The sequence below is a fragment of the Sphaeramia orbicularis genome, chromosome 15 (assembly GCF_902148855.1).
Source record: "Sphaeramia orbicularis chromosome 15, fSphaOr1.1, whole genome shotgun sequence".
In the NCBI taxonomy this organism is placed as follows: Eukaryota; Metazoa; Chordata; class Actinopteri; order Kurtiformes; family Apogonidae; genus Sphaeramia; species Sphaeramia orbicularis.
This window is the reverse complement of record NC_043971.1, coordinates 21,682,592-21,700,914: the sequence shown is the minus strand read 5'-3', so window position 1 is coordinate 21,700,914 and position 18,323 is coordinate 21,682,592. Positions and strand designations below refer to the sequence as shown.

Below are 18,323 nucleotides of genomic sequence, written 5' to 3'. Positions count from 1 at the left end.
CGTGTGAAGGCAGTTATTGAGAAAGAAGGAGGACACATAGAATAAAAACATTTTCTGTTATATAAATTTTCTTGTGGCAAATAAATTCTCATGACTTTCAATAAACTAATTGGTCATACACTGTCTTTCAATCCCTGCCTCAAAATATTGTAAATTTTGCTTCCCCACCCTGTAGATATTTCATTAATTTTATGAGTGTTTAGGGGTATGTAAAAAAAGAAAAAAATCTTAAATTTGCCAAGTGTTCAAATAAATTCAGTCACCACTGTATAAATTCAACTAATCGTGTATAAAAGTAAACATTGTATGCGTATCATAGTACTCCTTGCTGGCCTGTTAATGCATTTATTACACATTACAACAAAGAGGACAATCAGAGCTACAACTGGCACCTGCCATCCAGCGGACACGTAATCTCCTTAATCATTCCTTCCTTTTCTCACCTCCCTGCTGAGGTGCAATAATAGGCCAGTTCGTGCACTAAAGCAATGACAAGGAAAATTCGGCAGATCAACCGAAAAGGCCTCTGCATTACAAGGGGGGGGGGGGGGGGGGGGGGGGTAAAGCTGTACTATTCTCTACCTGGTATCACATCCAGTCCCTGTCAGGTGGTGCTTGAGTGAGGGGAATCTGAGGCTAATCCTACCATTGATGCAAAAGCTCTATTGTTCCTCATGCTTTGCCAATAATACAATTTGAATCCTGGCAAGACTCCACGATTTAGGGAAATCTGTGGCAGCGAAAGGTGTGTCTGTGTGTTTGGGATGATCCAGCAGTGGGCCTGAAATCACACAGCACCACAACACATGACATTTCACAAAAAATAAGCACATAAAACAAAATAAGTCAGCTCAAAGCACCAGATGTTGGGAGCAGCGGTGGTAGAAGTGTGTATGTCATTGTGTTGATGGTTTTAGTCATGGGGCACACAACTGGATGCTAGAAAAACTTTAGAGTTCTGGGTAATTCTGCAGGTAAATGGGGCTTCACACTTGCCTGATGGGCCCAAACAACACAAATAAAAACATTACTTAGGTTTGTGATGTTTCTGACTCAGTGCACAAGGCTCATTTTCATAAGAAGGATCTATAGCATTGTTCATTACGTCTGGATGATTCAACATTAAGTAAATTGTGCAAGGCAAACAACACAAACATTTTGGATATAAAGTTAATTAATGAGTTTTTGCAGCCATTATATGTTAGCACAACTGCAATCAATCACAATCTCGGGCTGGAAACTACAGCCCCACAAAACAACAAAAATATCAAATGTGAATGTTTTTTTTTTCACTTGTTACATGTCCTAAGCTTCAGTTTGCCCTCCAAGTGTTTGTTTGTAAGGCCCAGAGACTCAGCTACTGAAACCGGGAGCCTTTGCAGTCAAGGTTATTTGACTAAAAGTAGGAGGATGGAGGACGACGCGCCCATGACAGCAGTATTTATCTAAGTGTCAAGAGGCTGCCATAAATTAGTGACGAAATGATGGTGCAATATCTTACTCAGCCAGATGCTCTCTACTTGGCGTCTACCTTTGTATCCACAAAACTTTCCATTTCTTTAATCAAAAGGGCCACGTGGTCACCAACAAAATAAGATGTGAGCTAAAATTAAAGAATGACAGGCTACAGATGCCAGAGATCTGGACCCAGGTGTCGATCATGGCTATTATCGTTAACGAAAACTGACGAAATGACGGAAACTAGAATCGAAAAAACATTTTTGTTAACTGAAATAAATAAAAACTATAAGTAAAAGAAAAAAATAATAACTAACTGAAACTGTATTGTGTATTTACAAAACTAACTAAAACGGATAAAAAAATTATGGATAAAATTCCCTTCGTTTTTGTCTTTGTCAATGTCAGATTGATATGAAATCGATTTATTTCTCTATAGCATATTCCCTACCCCCATTGTTTTTCACGTCTGCTGTCTGCCTAATGTTCACGCTGTCCCCCAATTCCCTTCAAATCCATGAAAAAATTCCAGCATGTGTCCACGTGTACTGTGTGAAAACTTTATGATGTCTTATATTTGTGCTTTGCATTATCTTCTGTTCTTCATTGCAATTTTCAAAGGAAGGGTTTTGTGGTGGTGCTCTAGTTGTACTCTGTACTAGGAGCAGCGGCCCGATGTCCCTAATCATCTAACTCAATTTAATTTGATGTTCTCTGTACTGTCAAATGACAATAAAGTCAAGTCTGATTCTGATTCTCTGCTGTCCCCATATGACACTTGACGGTCTGTCACTTGTGGTTTACAGTCGTCTTCTGGTCCCCACTCTACCTGGAAACATGGAGACTAAAGTTGGGAGAAAGCAGCAGAGTCCTGTCTGGGATTTATTTGAATACGACGGAGAAGAAAACTAAACTATAAACTAAAAATTAAACTAAAACTAAGCATTTAGAAAAAAAATGAAAACGAATTAAAACTAGCAAACCTGCTCTAAAAACAAATTAAAACTAACTGAATTAGAGAAAAAAATGGCAAAACTAAATAAAACTAAACTAGAATGAAAAATCCAAAACTATTAGAACCTTGGTGTTGATCGTGAAATATCTGTACATTTTAGTGAACGGACTAGTTCTCCATACGCACAGTAGAATGTGACATAAGTGTAGGGAAATTACAGTTGAATTACAAAATATGTTTTGGTAATGTATGTGACTAACATTAGAAATATATGCAAAAAGCGAAATCTTCTCTAAGTTTTTCTGAAATGTAAAAAAAAACACTTGTGAACTTGTGACGAGTTAACATTTAGTCAGTTATTACCATCATTTTAACCCATTCATGCATGAATTATGAGAACTTCAGTCAAGATTTTTTTCCTGAGTGCTTTTTTTTTTTTTTGGGAAAAAAGAATCTGATTGAAAATTTTTTAAAAGAACCTATTTTTCATGGAGTTACAAAAATATCCACTCAGCTGGACACCATGCGTTTAATTTTTGAAGTAAAGAAACATGCATTTACTGTCATACTGTGTGAAAACTATGAAATAAATGTTTTTTAATGCTGCTAATTTGATGATTTCTCACATTTTAACACACTATAATAGCAGTTATTACTCACTCATATAATATGCAAAAACCAACAAAACACAACAACTTTTTGTTAAAAAAAACAACAACAAACAAACCCTGTTAATTACAGTCGAATAACAATTAGCAATTGATTTACACTCAAATATGTTACTGCAGATCAGGTTTATCATGAACAGGAATGTTACAGTAATGGAATTGCAGTGTATTATGGGATAGTCCATAAGTGTCCACTGTGTTGGTTGATATGCAAGTAAAACAACAAAATCCATGAATATACAAGAGAAAAGCTGGAGAATAACTGTCCTCTGCAGGGACTGCTATGCATGAAAGGGTTAAATTTTTACTTTTCACCTGCAACCAGAAATTTTGATATAAATGTATGTATATGTACATATGTATTTATTCATTTAATTAACCCTTTCCTGTATACTGGTCACTACAGCGGACAGCTATTCTACAGCTGTTTTCTAGTACATTCATAGATTTTGTTGTTCTTTTCGTTGTTGTTGTTGTTGTTGTTTTTACACATAGCTTTATTAAAGTTTTAAGACACTACATATCTTTTCTGACGTGAATTGGTAACGTTATGTAGATCTCTCCTGAGCATAAACCCCCAGAATCACAAGCCCTCCCCATAGTTTTCACACAATTTATCAGTAAATGCATGCTTCTGTGCGTCAAAAATTAAACGTGTGGTGTCCAGCTGAGTGGACATTTTTGCAACTTCATGAAAAATAGGTTCATAAGAATTTTTTTTGTTTCATTATTTTTTTATGTTTTTTTTTTTTTTTTTTTAATTTTTAAAAATTTTTATGTTATTTTTTAAATTTATTTTTCAGAAGAAAATTTTCAATCACATTGTGTTTTTTCGTGCCTAAAGAGGAATAAACACACTCAGGAAAAAAATTTGATTAAGGTTCTCATAATTTGTGCATGAAAGGGTTAATTAACAGAGCCAACATGAACTTGTGTCTCTAGAACTATACAAACTAGAGATGTAATGATGCATCGAGACAGTTAAAAATCGACACAAATGTGTGACGATTCAAATCGGCTGAGATGAAAAATGACTCGCTATGCCCTTTATAAACAGCAGAGGGCCTAATCTATTTTTGATACCATTTGTCCGTCTCACGTTACGTCTCTGTCAGGTCTTTGACACTGACGTCACAGACACGCCCCCGACGCCATTTTAGTGGGCGAGCGAACAACAACAAACACTGTTTATCAATGGTGGGGAGAGATAAGGAAATATTATAATAATAATGGAGAGGAAAAAGAAGAACGAATGGATACCATAACAAGAGAAACTTAACAAAGATACAATGGGATCAGTACTTTGCTAAGTTGGCCTCAATAAACAACATCAATGCATTTAACCTGGAAAAAAAACATCTGGAAAGCTAACATAGCACTGCTGCCTCCGCCATCTTCATGGACACTAACTATCTGGTTTACGGCAGAAGGGCTTACACTTTTCAAGAGTTTAAAAATTACAAATATCTTGAGGCTCATGGACATTTCTCCACTGGCTTGGTGCAGGATTTTTACTCATTTCGACCGGAGAATTGCGCAAACAGTCGTCACAGCAAAGGTAAGAAAAGCTCGTCAGTGTATTATCCTGTAAATGGTGATGACGTTTGGTGTCTTTTCCCTATATGATCCAAAAATAACAAATCAGTGTTATTTTATATCACACAAGCAACAATCCTTAACTCTCTCATCCGATCTCAGAGGCGCAGCTTCGTTTATCACTTTACCCTTCAAAATGGGGAAAACTACCCAGAATGCAGTAGTTTTTTGCAAGTGTGACTTCAGGTGTTAAATATAAAATCAGTCTTTGCAGTTTACCCTACTTCAGAGAAATAAAAAGGGATTCAATTTAATTTGTTAATAAAGATTTTTAAAAAAAAAAGTATTTTGTAGTTTTATATATTTAGATAATTATACATGTTTTTTTAAAATATGCATTCATTGCATAGTTTGTGTTTTGCAGTTGCACCCTACCTCAGAAATGTGAGAAAATCATGTCATTAACCCCGTATCTGAAATTGTATTGAGTCGTGAGTTGAGTGTATCGTTACGTCCCTGATACAAACACAATAAAAAGGGCCTTTAGTGCTCTCCAACACCCTGTAATTAAACTTTGAGCACATATGTTGATTGTGGATTAAGAAAATGTGTCTGCTTAGTGTATTTGCACCTAAATAAAGAACATATTCTATAATACATGTAATAAATAAGAAACTCTCCTTTTTTAGACCATCTTATTTAATTTAAGTAAGGTTATGGGAAATTTGTGTAATATAAAACAGACAATGTGATGCATGGTGCCAGGATTGCAAATCAACAGTCTCACACCAACACTACAAATATATATATATACAGGGTGGGGAAGCAAAATTTACAATGAACATTTAGTTGTTTTGTCTCAGCAGGCACTACATTAATTGTTTTGAAACCAAACATATATTGATGTCATTATCATACCTAACACTATTATCCATACCTTTTCAGAAACTTTTGCCCATATGAGTAATCAGGAACGCAAACGTCAAAGAGTGTGTGATTTGCTGAATGCACTCGTCACACCAAAAGAGATTTCAAAAATAGTTGGAGTGTCCATAAAGACTGTTTATAATGTAAAGAAGAGAATGACTATGAGCAAAACTATTACGAGAAAGTCTAGAAGATACTATTAAAGAAGAATGGGAGAAGTTGTCACCCGAATATTTGAGGAACACTTGTGCAAGTTTCAGGAAGCGTGTGAAGGCAGTTATTGAGAAAGTAGGAGGACACATAGAATAAAAACATTTTCTATTATGTCAATTTTCTTGTGGCAAATAAATTCTCATGACTTTCAATAAAATAATTGGTCATACACTGTCTTTTAATCCCTGCCTCAAAATATTGTAAATTTTGCTTCCCCATCCTGTATATATAGTCATTACTTTACACAATGAAACATAGAGCATTTGTTAGTGACATGTTATGGAAAAAAGTTTGTGAAAAATAATCTGCGACGTTAAGTAAATGACATGATTTGTTGTAAGTAAGTAAAGCTTTATTTATATAGCACTTTTTAAAACAACACGTTACAAAGTGCTTCACATAAAGGAGAGACAGATCAAATCAAATCGAATTTTAAGCCAATTTACAGAAACCCAACAGAATCCTCCAGGAGCAAACACTTATGACTAGTGACAGTGGCGAGGAAAAACTTCCCTTTAACAGGCAGAAACCTCGAGCAGACCCAGACTCCTGTTGTGCGTTGAGAGATCTTTAAGTAAAGCAATGGCTGTCTTTATGCCGACCAGTACTCTTATAAATACCTGTATATAACATAATTCTGACATATTCACCAAAATGCAGTGTATGATGGATGGAAACAAGTTTTCTAGGCATAAAAGAAGCCAGTTATATGGCTGACTAATGTAATAAGAGTCAAGTATTTTGCATTCAAATGAAGCAAAGCAATGCACACTGCTCTTCAAGGAATTTATATAAATCCGTGTAAAATGCTTTACTGTCAATTTAGAGTCAGTTTCACAGAATGGATTACTTACACTGTATGAAGCCGGGGTCATGTGTTAATGCTTTTTTTTTCAGCATAAAGAGTAGGAGGCAGTGACAATGAGATTTGATTAGTCCCATTAAGCCAAATTGGAATAAGACATTTTTTGAAATAAGAGAATGGCACAGAAAAATTCTGAAATCTGTGGAAAAAGCCATTAATTCTGAGTTTATGAAAACAAGTAAAGCCTTATTTCTAACTTTGCATTACTTATTTGTCCCTCACAGTCATTCATATAGCATTTTGACATGAGCATTCACTGTAGCGGGTTTAGTATGCAGTTGTTGGGAGCTAGCTATCTATTTCTCATAATGGAAAACATATCATAAAGAGCCACTGAGTGTGAGTGTTTGTTGTAAGTGGGTCAAATGTTAGCTGTTGTAAAGAATGCAAGGAGGGAACCTCACTTCTCCAGAGAAACCGCCAACCTGCACAGCTGTGCATGCTCACATTCACTTGCATGAATAAATCAAGAGCAGAGTTCTATTATTCCATCCCAGTAAGACACCATTTATGGCTGAGTAAGAAATGAAATGCCACAGAGACCCCGGATCATCCAAGAGACTCTGTGACACAAGCTAAAAGAGCTCACAAGAGCATTAGGGAAGAGAAATATTGCTCAAACGCTCATATCTAAGGAGTTGTTTTTTTTTCCCCAAGTATGAGAAGTTAAAATCAGGAACACAATCAGTGGAGCATAAAAAAAAAAAATGTTTGGAAGCTCATTACAGCTGCAAGAATAACCCGTAATTTAGGTTCCGATTTACAGCCTTTTTTTTTTTTTTCATCAGACACAAACAATATTTATTCCGCTGCTCTTTGGCACAACATGCTTTAGGGTACGCTCTGCTAATCAAGTGTTTCTGCAAAGGGCTGCAAAAAAGTGCTCCTTCAAAAGTTTTTTATTAGACTCCTGCCAAACCACTAAAATTATAGATTGATAAAGAAGAGGCAATATTTCAAGTCATTTTTATCCTCTATTATTCTGAATGTTTAAATACAATGATTCATTATTTATTGTACAGATAAATCTGCTTCATAATGGACAATATCTCCTTAGATTCTATACATTTCAGAGCTGTTGTTTAAGATCTAGTCACAGAGGTGGTCTCTTCTTGTGATGGGGCTTCTACACTGAGCACACTCTTGACATTGGATTGGGTGTTAAGTGTTTTCATAGGAATTTAGCACATTAAAACCACAAGCTCAGTTTTAATTAACATTATTGATTTGCAGTAATTTTACTCCCCCGTGCTTACTACGCGCCATTTATCCTAAATTAATGATGGTGGGGAAATTGACATGAGGAGTCAGCAGAGCACAGGGATTATGTGTCCATGTCAAGCAGAAATAAATGGTAAAACAAGTACGGCGGATGTGGGCTGTGGAGGAAAAGCGAGCCTCTTACCCAGGTTCCCAGTCATCAAATAGGCATTGTGGAAATCCTTCATGCCCAATCCAACGATGTGGATGAATTCCTCTATGACCTGCATGAGTTCCACTGCTCCAGGATAGATCTAGAGGAGATAAGAAGACGAGATGACACTTTCAATCTCAAATCAGAAATAGCTGGTCTAACTGGGGGATTGAATAGTGATGGTGACAGAGAAGCTGGAAAAGTTAACAAGTCCTGGAAACTGTTTGGATACCGGAAACACAAAATAAACAAGAAAAATATAGTTTGATTTTTTTTTTTTTTAAAGTGTCTTGCGGGGATTACCTAGTTACAAATAATAACAGTGTAAGAATGTGAATCAATAAATTACACAATAAATGTAACTGTAATCAGTTATGATCCCCATAAAAAGCTATTTAATTAGAGTTGTTAATTAAACTGTTTATGATTATAAAGTAAAACACTGGTGCTGCCTTCATGTTACCTTTCACTGCTGTAAAATACATATTTTCCTTCTAAAACCCAATAAGTGCTTTAATATTGTAGGTAAATGCAAGTTTTAGGACAAAAATTACACTGTTTTCCATTTTTGTTTCTCTTAGAAATAATCAACCTCTGATTAAATGTACTAAATTGTACATCCTTTAATAAGATGAATTGGGGAAAAAAATGACAAAAAATGATGGCTAGTTGATGTTTTCAATGTATATAATAATGTTTTAGTAAACCTGTAGTGGTTTATGTACTTTTATACAACAAATTTATACATTTCCCATTAGAAAGAACTTGTAAAATGAATGTATTGTAATGTGCAGTGTTCTTTAGTAAATCTGGTAGCTCTGAGACAAACCTTCCCTTTGAGTAAAACCCATTCTTTCATCAATTCTCAGACTTATCGACCATAGTCAACCAACCCTTTTTATTTATTTATTTATTTATTTTTTTTATCAGTGACTAAAACTTGGTAAAGTTTCAATAGTTTTATTGAGGCGGCATTTTACTTGTAGCCCAGTATAGTCAAAAAGTACCAAAATAATTCTTCTTATTTTTATTTTTATTTTTGTTTTTATTTTTATTATTCTTATTACTCTTATTATGCATTTTGAACATCTTTTAACAGTGTGATCTGTAATATATTAATTATATATCAAAATAACCTCCTAAACATCACTCACAGCAAAGAAAAAAATCTAGAAATGTGTTGCATTGCTTATACTCTGTTTTTCTCATTAAAATATGTGATTAAACTATCTCTCTGGTATCCGCCCCAGAGCTATAAGCAGTGGGTTTGCACACAGTCGTTGCTTGGCTTCTCCTCTGAAAAGCACTGCCAAGTTAAGGGTTATTTCCTGGGTTCATGTGCTACTTTGTGAACATCAGCAGTCAGCGAGAGAATGCCGAGACAGGAATTCAGCACCACGGACAGCGCCATGGCTCAACCAGTAACTCTGCTGGTCTGGTCAGCACGGCTCTTTCCTCCAAGTCGATAAATCAAAGGCTCCCTAATCCAATAACTGACCTTACAGAAATTGGACCGTTATCCTGGCTGCTGATCTGATGTGATGGGACAGATCTAATAAGAGGCTTTGATTTTGGAGCCACCAGTTTTGTCCTGTGACTGAAATAATCCAACACTGATTGTAGTACTGTGTAGTTTTTCCATACAGCATGATGTGTTCCCCCTACTCCATCAGCTCTTTCATGGTAATATTACTCACAGAAAACACTGATGTAACAACATGTAAAAGTGTCAGTTACAGGAATGTTTTGTGTCGGACAAATATTACTGCAGGACTTGAAGAAATCTGTGAGCACACAATGATGATGTCAGGCAATTAGAAAGGCCTTTGAGTGGCATTTAGCAATTAACACCTCACTCTGGGTTGATATTCAACAAACACCCGAGGCAGGTATTTCCCTCCTCTGTAACACCTTGTTTTATGTGTGTTTGCACATGCCTCTACATGTGCCAGTGCTAAGCCAGGCAAGCGGATCAGTGATGCTGAAGTTGAGAGCCTCTGACACAGCAGAGTGAAAGCCATAGTGGGGGAGAAAAGCACATCACGTCGCCCCTTCCGGCATGTCTGACGCACAGTGCAGTCATGCTCATTCTGCTGGTCTCCATGGCAACCATGAGATGTGAAGGCAGCACAAGGAAATGGCTGCAGTGGAGGTTCTGTAGACAGAGCTCTTCCTTTCCTTGCCATGGTAACAGTGACAGGAGGTGAATATATAGTGATCTCTGCACGGAGCCAATTCTACCACCAGTAAAACCTCATAGTGAGGTGTTTCATGTGAGCTTTTTCTGTGTTCACACAGCACACAGTGTGTGGGTGCTGTGGAAACTGAGCTCAGAACACTCATTAATTCAAGAAAAGCCAGCAAGTGAGAAAAATGTATTACTGTGAAGTCCAAGCATCGTCTGCTGAAATCAGATGACACTGCTAAGTCAGTGTCCACTTGGTGGAGTGCTAAAAGTAAAGCAGCAGCCTTAGATAGGCACATTAATAACTACAGAAATAATTAACCTTGTCACATTTCTCTTCTGGGTGTTCAATCAGAGACAACTTTCTCTATTTCTCTATTTTCTTTGATCTCTCGGTCTGACTTGCACTGACGCATTCTCTCTGATGAAACTGCTTATTTGTGAGCTCTTCCTACCGACAACCTACCTTTGGGTCTGCCAAACTAAAGCTGCAGTGGGTAAACATCTAATTATTGCCCGCAGAGACAGCCAGGACTGGCACTCCTGGCAGAGTTTGAACTGTCTATATTTCCCACCATCTTTAGTTTAAGTGCAGCATGCCGAAACAGAGACAAAAAAGAGATCTGACGGCTTTTAAGACACCCCCTCTGTCATATGTCAGTGCAGGTGATACCTAATTTAAGTCAATTTACCAGTGAAGATGACAACAGAGCAGATGCCCTCTGCAGACTCACAGTCATCGCAGATGGTAACTCTGTCAGGAGTCTGGATGTGCGTGATTTCAGGGTTCAAGTTGTCTCAGACACCAGTGGCAGTTTCAAAAACAAGAGTTGCCACCTCTCAAGCTGAGAGATGTGTCCAACAGAGGATGTAGCCAGAAGCCAGTCTCAATGGATAAACACAGTGTTTTGATTTTTCTGATCTACAGTATATTACTGTACAGAGATGCAGTTGTTTACTGCTCAATTTCTATTTAAATGTGAGGCTGTGTTATGTTTAGTTACTTATCTGCTTTTAATTTAATTGCTTATCCTTAAGGTGCTGCCTTAAAAATAACAGCAAGACAGACATGGATAGATAAAGACTGAATTTTAACAGAAATATTATAAGCAACAAAATGTACAAAACTGACTTGTATCTATTCACTTCTGTCCTATAATTCATCTTAAGTTATGGTTTAATCCCACTGCAAACTATGATTTGTGTTGAATAATGTGTGTGCAGGAGGAATGGGTCTTGCAGTGTTAATGGTTGGACAGTGTCTGTGGCAGTGCTGCTGCCACCAAGTGGAGGTCTGCAGAACTATCTCTTAAAATGAGGCCAGATGTCACGTTTATGAAATGACCTCCATGAATGGTTCATGGAAGTATAACACTATCTCATCACCCACCTGCCATTTTTTTTTTAACCCTATCCTCCCATTAAAGGACCTGCAGACATGCTTTGTCTTGATTTCTGAGAAGCTCAGCATTGATGAACTTTCATTATTTACTGAGTATACTGTGACGTGCTTACCTTTTGTGCATCCTCCCATTTCTCCTTATTCTCTTCTTCTAAGAGGTTGCTGATGATTTGAAAGAAGTTCTGCGGATATGATGAAAAGAAAAACATGTAACACACCCACACAGGAGGATTACAGCCACTGCAGCAAGATGCCTTTTTGTATCATGACACATAAGCACTATGTACCCAGAGCCCGTTCAGGATAATGTGCTTGCATTTCTGACTGCAGGAAATCAGGAAATTCTATAATAGAATAATGATCTCTGCAGGACATAATAACACCCCAGGAAATTTGCCTGTGAATCCACGTATGGTAGCCGTCTGAGAAAAGATGAAATTTGTGCATCAGCTCTGACAAAAACACACCTTGAACCCCCCGCAGCTTGCAGCAAACACTTAATGCAAGAAGGGAGAAGCACAAGCTGCAATCAGAAAAAAAAAAAGATGAAAGAGAATGTTTGAGCAGCTGTGTGGATTGTCTTGTTCGGCAGCAGAGAGCAGGGGCTGCTTGGGGTGCATGCCTGCAGTAGTAATAGGACCCCTGTCTGATCTTTAGCCTTGTTATTTCGTCTGGTCTACAATGTGCCTGAGGGAGTGGCTCTCTCTCTTGACACAGGCTATCTTGTTTTCTACTTGAATGCTTATGCTCCCTCTGGTGGTAATGTGCCCACTTTAACACTGCATTAGCGCAGAGACACATAGAGGGGGCGGGCTGGCTGAATGCTCTCCTGTCTGCCCACACACACTATAGCGCTCTTATAATAACCAGAGACAGGATGCTTTCCTCATATCATAGATTTTCTATGGGGGTAAAATGGCTGAATGAGGCCCAGGTTGCCCATCCATGGTTGACACATTGGGATTTGTATACAGCTGCAAACACCTCACATCTAGAGGAAATGGTAAATATATGTGCATGAAACCAGTTGCAAAAGAGCATTCTTATCATTTTGTGATCCAAATACCACTGCACACAGTCACTTCAGCATTAAATGAGGTGAATATTTTGATGATTTAATTACTTACATCCTTAGCTGAATTTTAAGTTGTACTGTATTCCAATTTAATCCTGTCACATTCAGAATATACAGCTCAAACTATGATCTACCATCTCTGATCGTGTTATCTCGTGTCAGATTTTATCATAGACTTCTTCCTCGACCTTTCTTAAACCTAAAAACAGAAAAAAAAAAAAACAAGAACACTGGGATCGAGGATAACATTTTACATTTAAATAAATTTACAAGTCATCACATTGTTTAATGTGCTATGGATCTCTTGTACATTATCCAAGCAGAATTGTACGATTTATTATATGTAGAAACAGGCAGGCCAGGCTCAGACTTGGAAAAAATATCCTCATCCCCTCCCAATTTTGTCGACTATTTAACAAAAGCATGAAAGAAACACAAGCACAAATAACTAATGCAGATTGTTAACATGCAGGACAGCACAAAGACCACACCACAAAGAGGCTTGAGAAGAGGGTATTTGGAAATCACATGGCTCTAAGGACATAAATTATCTTATTGGTGATGGAGGTGGAGCTTTAGTGATAATCTCCATCATCCTATTGGCATAAAGAGGATCAAGACAGCAGTCAAACCCAACATGATGAGATGACACAGCTTAGCATGTGGAGGAGATCTAAGATACAATAGAATATAGCTTGTGTTTTGTTTTTGTTTTTTTTTTTTAGCTTCGTGCTGATTCAGAGATAGCAGTGAAAATACGTCACAAAGTTCTCGCCTTTTGCCTACTTACTTGTACGTCATCTGAAGAAGGCTCATAGCTGGCCCTTTTGAAGGTTTCTGTCACATTGCGGAGGATCTCGACAGAAGACAGGAGGTCCCCAGCGTAGAAGTTTCTCCTTTGGGTTAGGTCAAGCAGGTTTTTTGTGACCTGGGACATCCCATCCCCCGCCAGCATCCTCTGGCCCTTTGCAAGGTGCCCCTGAACCTCCAAAAACAGGAGAAGAAGGAACTTGGGGTATCGGTGTCCTCTGCAGGTTTTGTGTGATAAACACTTAGCTCCACATTGGAGTAAATGGAGTGCAAAAATCAGGAAGAAAGACTCTACTCTCTATGGCCCTTTATGTGACACTTACGTCTAAGCTAGGCCGAAATGTATTCTGCCTTGCGGATGTTTTGAAATGAGCCAATATGAATAAAAGAGTTAACTGGAGCAGAAGACGCGCATTTAGGCAGAAATTGCACAGTAAAATGACATTTCACATCATTGCACAGGGTCTATGTCCATAAATACACGTTCACAGGTGCAGCACTATATGTGCTTTCTCAGCTCTACTGAATTATTTTATTTTTAACAGTGATGGAGGGTTACCAAGATTATCTCTTCTAGTAGGTGTTACAATTGTATTTCAAGGCTAAAGGCAAACACAATAAGGTAACATTTTATTTAATACAGCTCTTTTAAATGGGCTTCGAGACAGATAAGAAGGGTTTTATTACCCTCATACATGAGAGAAAAATCAACAGAAGGTTCTTTTGTCCCAAAAGAAAAAAAAGTCACTCTATTAAAAATGAGCTGTAACCATTTTCTAACTTGGTTCAATGTTCACTTCATGTCGTAGATCAAAATTGTACTGGAATGTATTACAAATGAGGAGCAGTAGATTATTCATTTGCTCTAAAATTACATTACAGTACATGTTCAATGACAAACTTCACTAGGTGTTTTGCAATATAAAGATAAGCAAAGATGAAAAGAGGACAAGAGATGAAAAGTCTAAATCAAACACTTTAAAGACTTGGAAATTCTTTTACACACAGAAAAATGAAAAAAATTAGTATTTTAATTTGCTCCGCTATTGAAAGTGGTTAATCTTTGGCTGCAGTGTGATGATAATGGGGGATAGGGAAAACACTAGGGAGGTAATTTATGATGCATTGGAAACAGAGGCTGTGAGAGGTAGCTGACTTTGCACCTACTGATTGCTGCAAGTATCTGAATTCATTTGTTATGCATCGAGCATAGCTGGGCTGCTCCCAGAAGGCCATACCGCGGTGATCCAAAGAGCAGCGTCGACTAGTGGTGCCTGTAGACGGGAAGGAGACAGCGACAGATTTGGAGAGGAGAAGGCGCGGGGGAGGGATAAGAAGGGAGATGAGGATGCAGGCGTTGAGAGTGCAAGGGGGTTGTGGGATTAAGACCAAAGGAGGGGGGAAAAGAAAGGCAGATGGAAGTGGTGTGGGGGGAATTGGAAACAGGAAAAGCGAAAGGGAAAAAAGAAGAGGGAAGAGCAAAAAAGACAGATATATGAATTCTTTTCAGACAAAAAAAAAACCTCTGTTCTGTTTTGTCAATTCCTGTTGCCCATCACCGACTATTCACGATTTGCTGCCAAACTTGCCAAGATATAGCAGTATTTACATGTTCTAATAAAATAGCATATTCATACCCATTAAAAACACAATTTTTGCTGCTAGGCGACACACAATCAAAGCAAAAACAAGATGTGATGACATCGTGAAGTAGCATGGGACCATGGGAGCTGCTGTTTGAGCTACCAATGCAGATAGAATAATTATAATATTCACTTGATGCAATTTCTTTTTAGTGCAATTGCTACAAGCAAGGTTATTTAAAGTTATATAAATACTAAAATAAGATGATTAATTTTGCCTAAATTTAAGTTAGGTCTCATCATTATGATAATGTATACATTAGCTTCATGGTTGCATTAGAGACTGGCTATATCACAGTAACCTTGAGTGAATCTGAAGCGTATTAATAACTTAGCTCTATACTGGATTACTGTTTTGCAAAATGGAATGCAAATGATGAAATAATTATGCAGTGTGGCTGAAATACCGCCTCATTAATGTTCCTGTGACAGGTGACCAAATGAAGCAGGCTGTTACACAGGATGAAATTAAAATTGCAAAATATTTTGCATAGTTGTAGTAGACCCGCATTGATTTTAGATTTAATTGAATGTTACATGTTCTATCTTTAACAGATGCACATTAATCCAAAATACAGCAGTGGCCTACGTGTCCAGGCATGCAGTATTTCAGCTACGATGACTGTCAGGCATATAAACAGTGATCCAAAAAGATAAGAACCACCCAATATCCACCCACATGGCAATACACATCCAACATAGGGGTCTAACATCACACCTTCCCAGCTGTCGACCCGGTGGAGTGTACTTCACACGTCACCCCACGGCGCCATCACAGGTGCTTGACATCCTCAGGAACACTCCCACAGTATAAAACATTTCCCCTGGCGTACGTGCTTCATATGAACCTTCACTATCTCTTGTTCCCTTTCTCTCCCTTTCACACTCTAACACATACAGACAGAGATCACAAACCACACCCCCTACGCCCACTTCATCCACAGCTTCTACCTGGTGATATGCACTGAAGCCATGAGTGCACACAAAATGCTGGGAGCACCCATGCAGCACCACCAGACAACCCAGAGGATAGGAGGAGAAACCCACTGCTTTACACCCCACTGAGCATCTGTCTCCCTCCAAACCAGCTCCACCTGGGTGATTTTATTTACCCCCATATTCCAGGCCCATAACGTTGTCAGCTCACAAAAGAACCATCATGGTATTTCTTTAAGCACCTCCCAAGCCTCAAAAACACAAGAAAGGGAGTGAAATGTGTTTATGATGACTCCATACTCATATTAAGGATTCAAAGCAACGTTTTGGCCCTGACATTCCTAAAGGTCACTTTGAACTGAGAGACAGTGTGTGCTTTAAGTGGAGTTTGGCAAAAACATGCACCGCAGTGACAAGAGGTCACATACAAGGACTGTTTTAAATGAAAAAAAAAAAAAAAGAAAAAGGAATAATTCTTCATTGACAGAAATGAACCATATTGGTCTACTAAGGCAGGCGATTGCTTTAAATCAAAACTTACAAAAGACATGTTTTAATGATGTGAGGTTTTTGACCTAGTGGTGACCTGAACTTGGTTGGTTTCATTTTAACATTACGATGGTACAGCTTTAATGTGAATTCTGCTGTAATAGAAGACATAAAACGCCCAAGGCTGAAGTCAGTTTAATTTGAGATGCCCGGTCTGAGATTTTTTTTTGTATTCATTCATTTAAAAAAATCTATAACGCAATGTCCTTGTGGACTTAAAGGTGCTTTGACAACAAAATTATTCCAACTTAATGGGACTGTGTGTGTGTGTGTGTGTGTGTGTGTGTGTGTGTGTGTGTGTGTGTGTGTGTGTGTGTGAGTGTGTAAGTCCAGGAAAGCTACTTTTATATGGTGCTATAATGTGTATGCCACAACACATTCTGCTTTTTACTCCTATTTATACACATCAGTAATCACCTTTGACCAGGTGCAATGATTACATATTGAGTCCCAGTTATATTTTTATCAGTGTAGAATAAATCACATTATCACCACCATTTCATGACAAGAGGTACAAATATTTTTATTACAGCTTTATGGGCAATAGCTTAGATACAGATTTGAAAATAATTATTAGACTGCTTATAATTTTTTTTAATGGAAATACAATATGACAGGCCTATTGATATTCTGTTTGATATTAGTTGTTTATAGATTGTATATGTGTTACTTCTTATTCAGAAAAGAATGTAATACAGCTTTAATTTAGTTGCAATTTTTTATATTACATTTGGTCTATTTAAATATGGGTTAGCCTCAGCCCTATTTTGGCTAAGTATATTATTCATATTTGAGCTAAATCACTTTTATTTGTTATGCAATTGCAAACTTGGTCATACATCTGGTTGAACTTAGTACTACTGTATAAAAAAATAACATTAAAATAATTCTTTTTTTTTTTTGGAAAAGTATGTTTTTTGTCATGCATATTTGCACTAGTACTGCGTTCTGTGCATTACTGTCTAAATACTATTTTCTCTCACATTAATTTGTACAGTTTTTGCGAAAAAAGCCTCTCTTTAACCATATATTTTAATTTTCTAGTTTTGTACATATATTTATTCTATAGTACATGAGAGCTAAGGATAAGCCGGAGTCAGATTCCTTGTTTGTGTGCACAATAAGGCTGATTTTGATTGTAATATTTAATTCCATGTCTGTATTTGGCTGAACATATTTTATTTTATACAGGTTTTATAGTATCTATAGATGATAGGATCAACCAGGGTCAGAGAAATCAACACAAGGTTCTCTCTGTGATTCTACACCCAACTGTCATCTGTCCTTGCATCATCAGTGATATATGTAGAGTAGGCTGAGTATGAAATATAGGTCAGTGGATAGTGTAGTTGATGAAAACCAAGGACGCTTCCCTCTGAGGCAATCGACTTGTCGCTGTCCAGTTTCACAGAGTCCTCGAAATACTACAGAAAACACTTGCTTGAACATAAAGGTGATACAAAACCACTCTGTTTTTATAGTGCAACCATCAGCGAGTTAGTGGCTTACATTAGTGTCAGTTGAAACCCTCACAAGCATCACTCATACATTAAACATGACAGTATTTGGGGATGCGGATAGTATTTATTTTCAGATATTTATTTCAAATTCACTGTGCTATTGACTTTAATTGGTTTTACACTGCTTTTATATGTTTTATATATTTCTATACTGCTTATATCTTTGA

At 37.4% G+C, this 18,323-nt stretch overlaps 1 protein-coding gene across 8 annotated transcripts in view; it reads right to left on the bottom strand.

Moving 5' to 3' along the window:
• The window catches only part of adgrb3 (adhesion G protein-coupled receptor B3), a 150,323-nt gene that overhangs the window by 58,010 nt on the left and 73,990 nt on the right, over positions 1 to 18,323 (bottom strand). For 5 of the 8 annotated variants that reach the window (XM_030155664.1, XM_030155667.1, XM_030155670.1 and 2 more), the window contains 4 exons: positions 14,676 to 14,782; positions 13,489 to 13,686; positions 11,737 to 11,805; positions 8,028 to 8,136 (listed from right to left, as the gene is read on the bottom strand). In XM_030155664.1, the coding sequence (XP_030011524.1) occupies positions 8,028 to 8,136; positions 11,737 to 11,805; positions 13,489 to 13,686; positions 14,676 to 14,782 (483 nt within the window). The remainder of the gene's footprint in view (positions 1 to 8,027; positions 8,137 to 11,736; positions 11,806 to 13,488; positions 13,687 to 14,675; positions 14,783 to 18,323) is intronic. The other 3 variants (XM_030155665.1, XM_030155669.1, XM_030155666.1) reach the window with 2 other exon arrangements.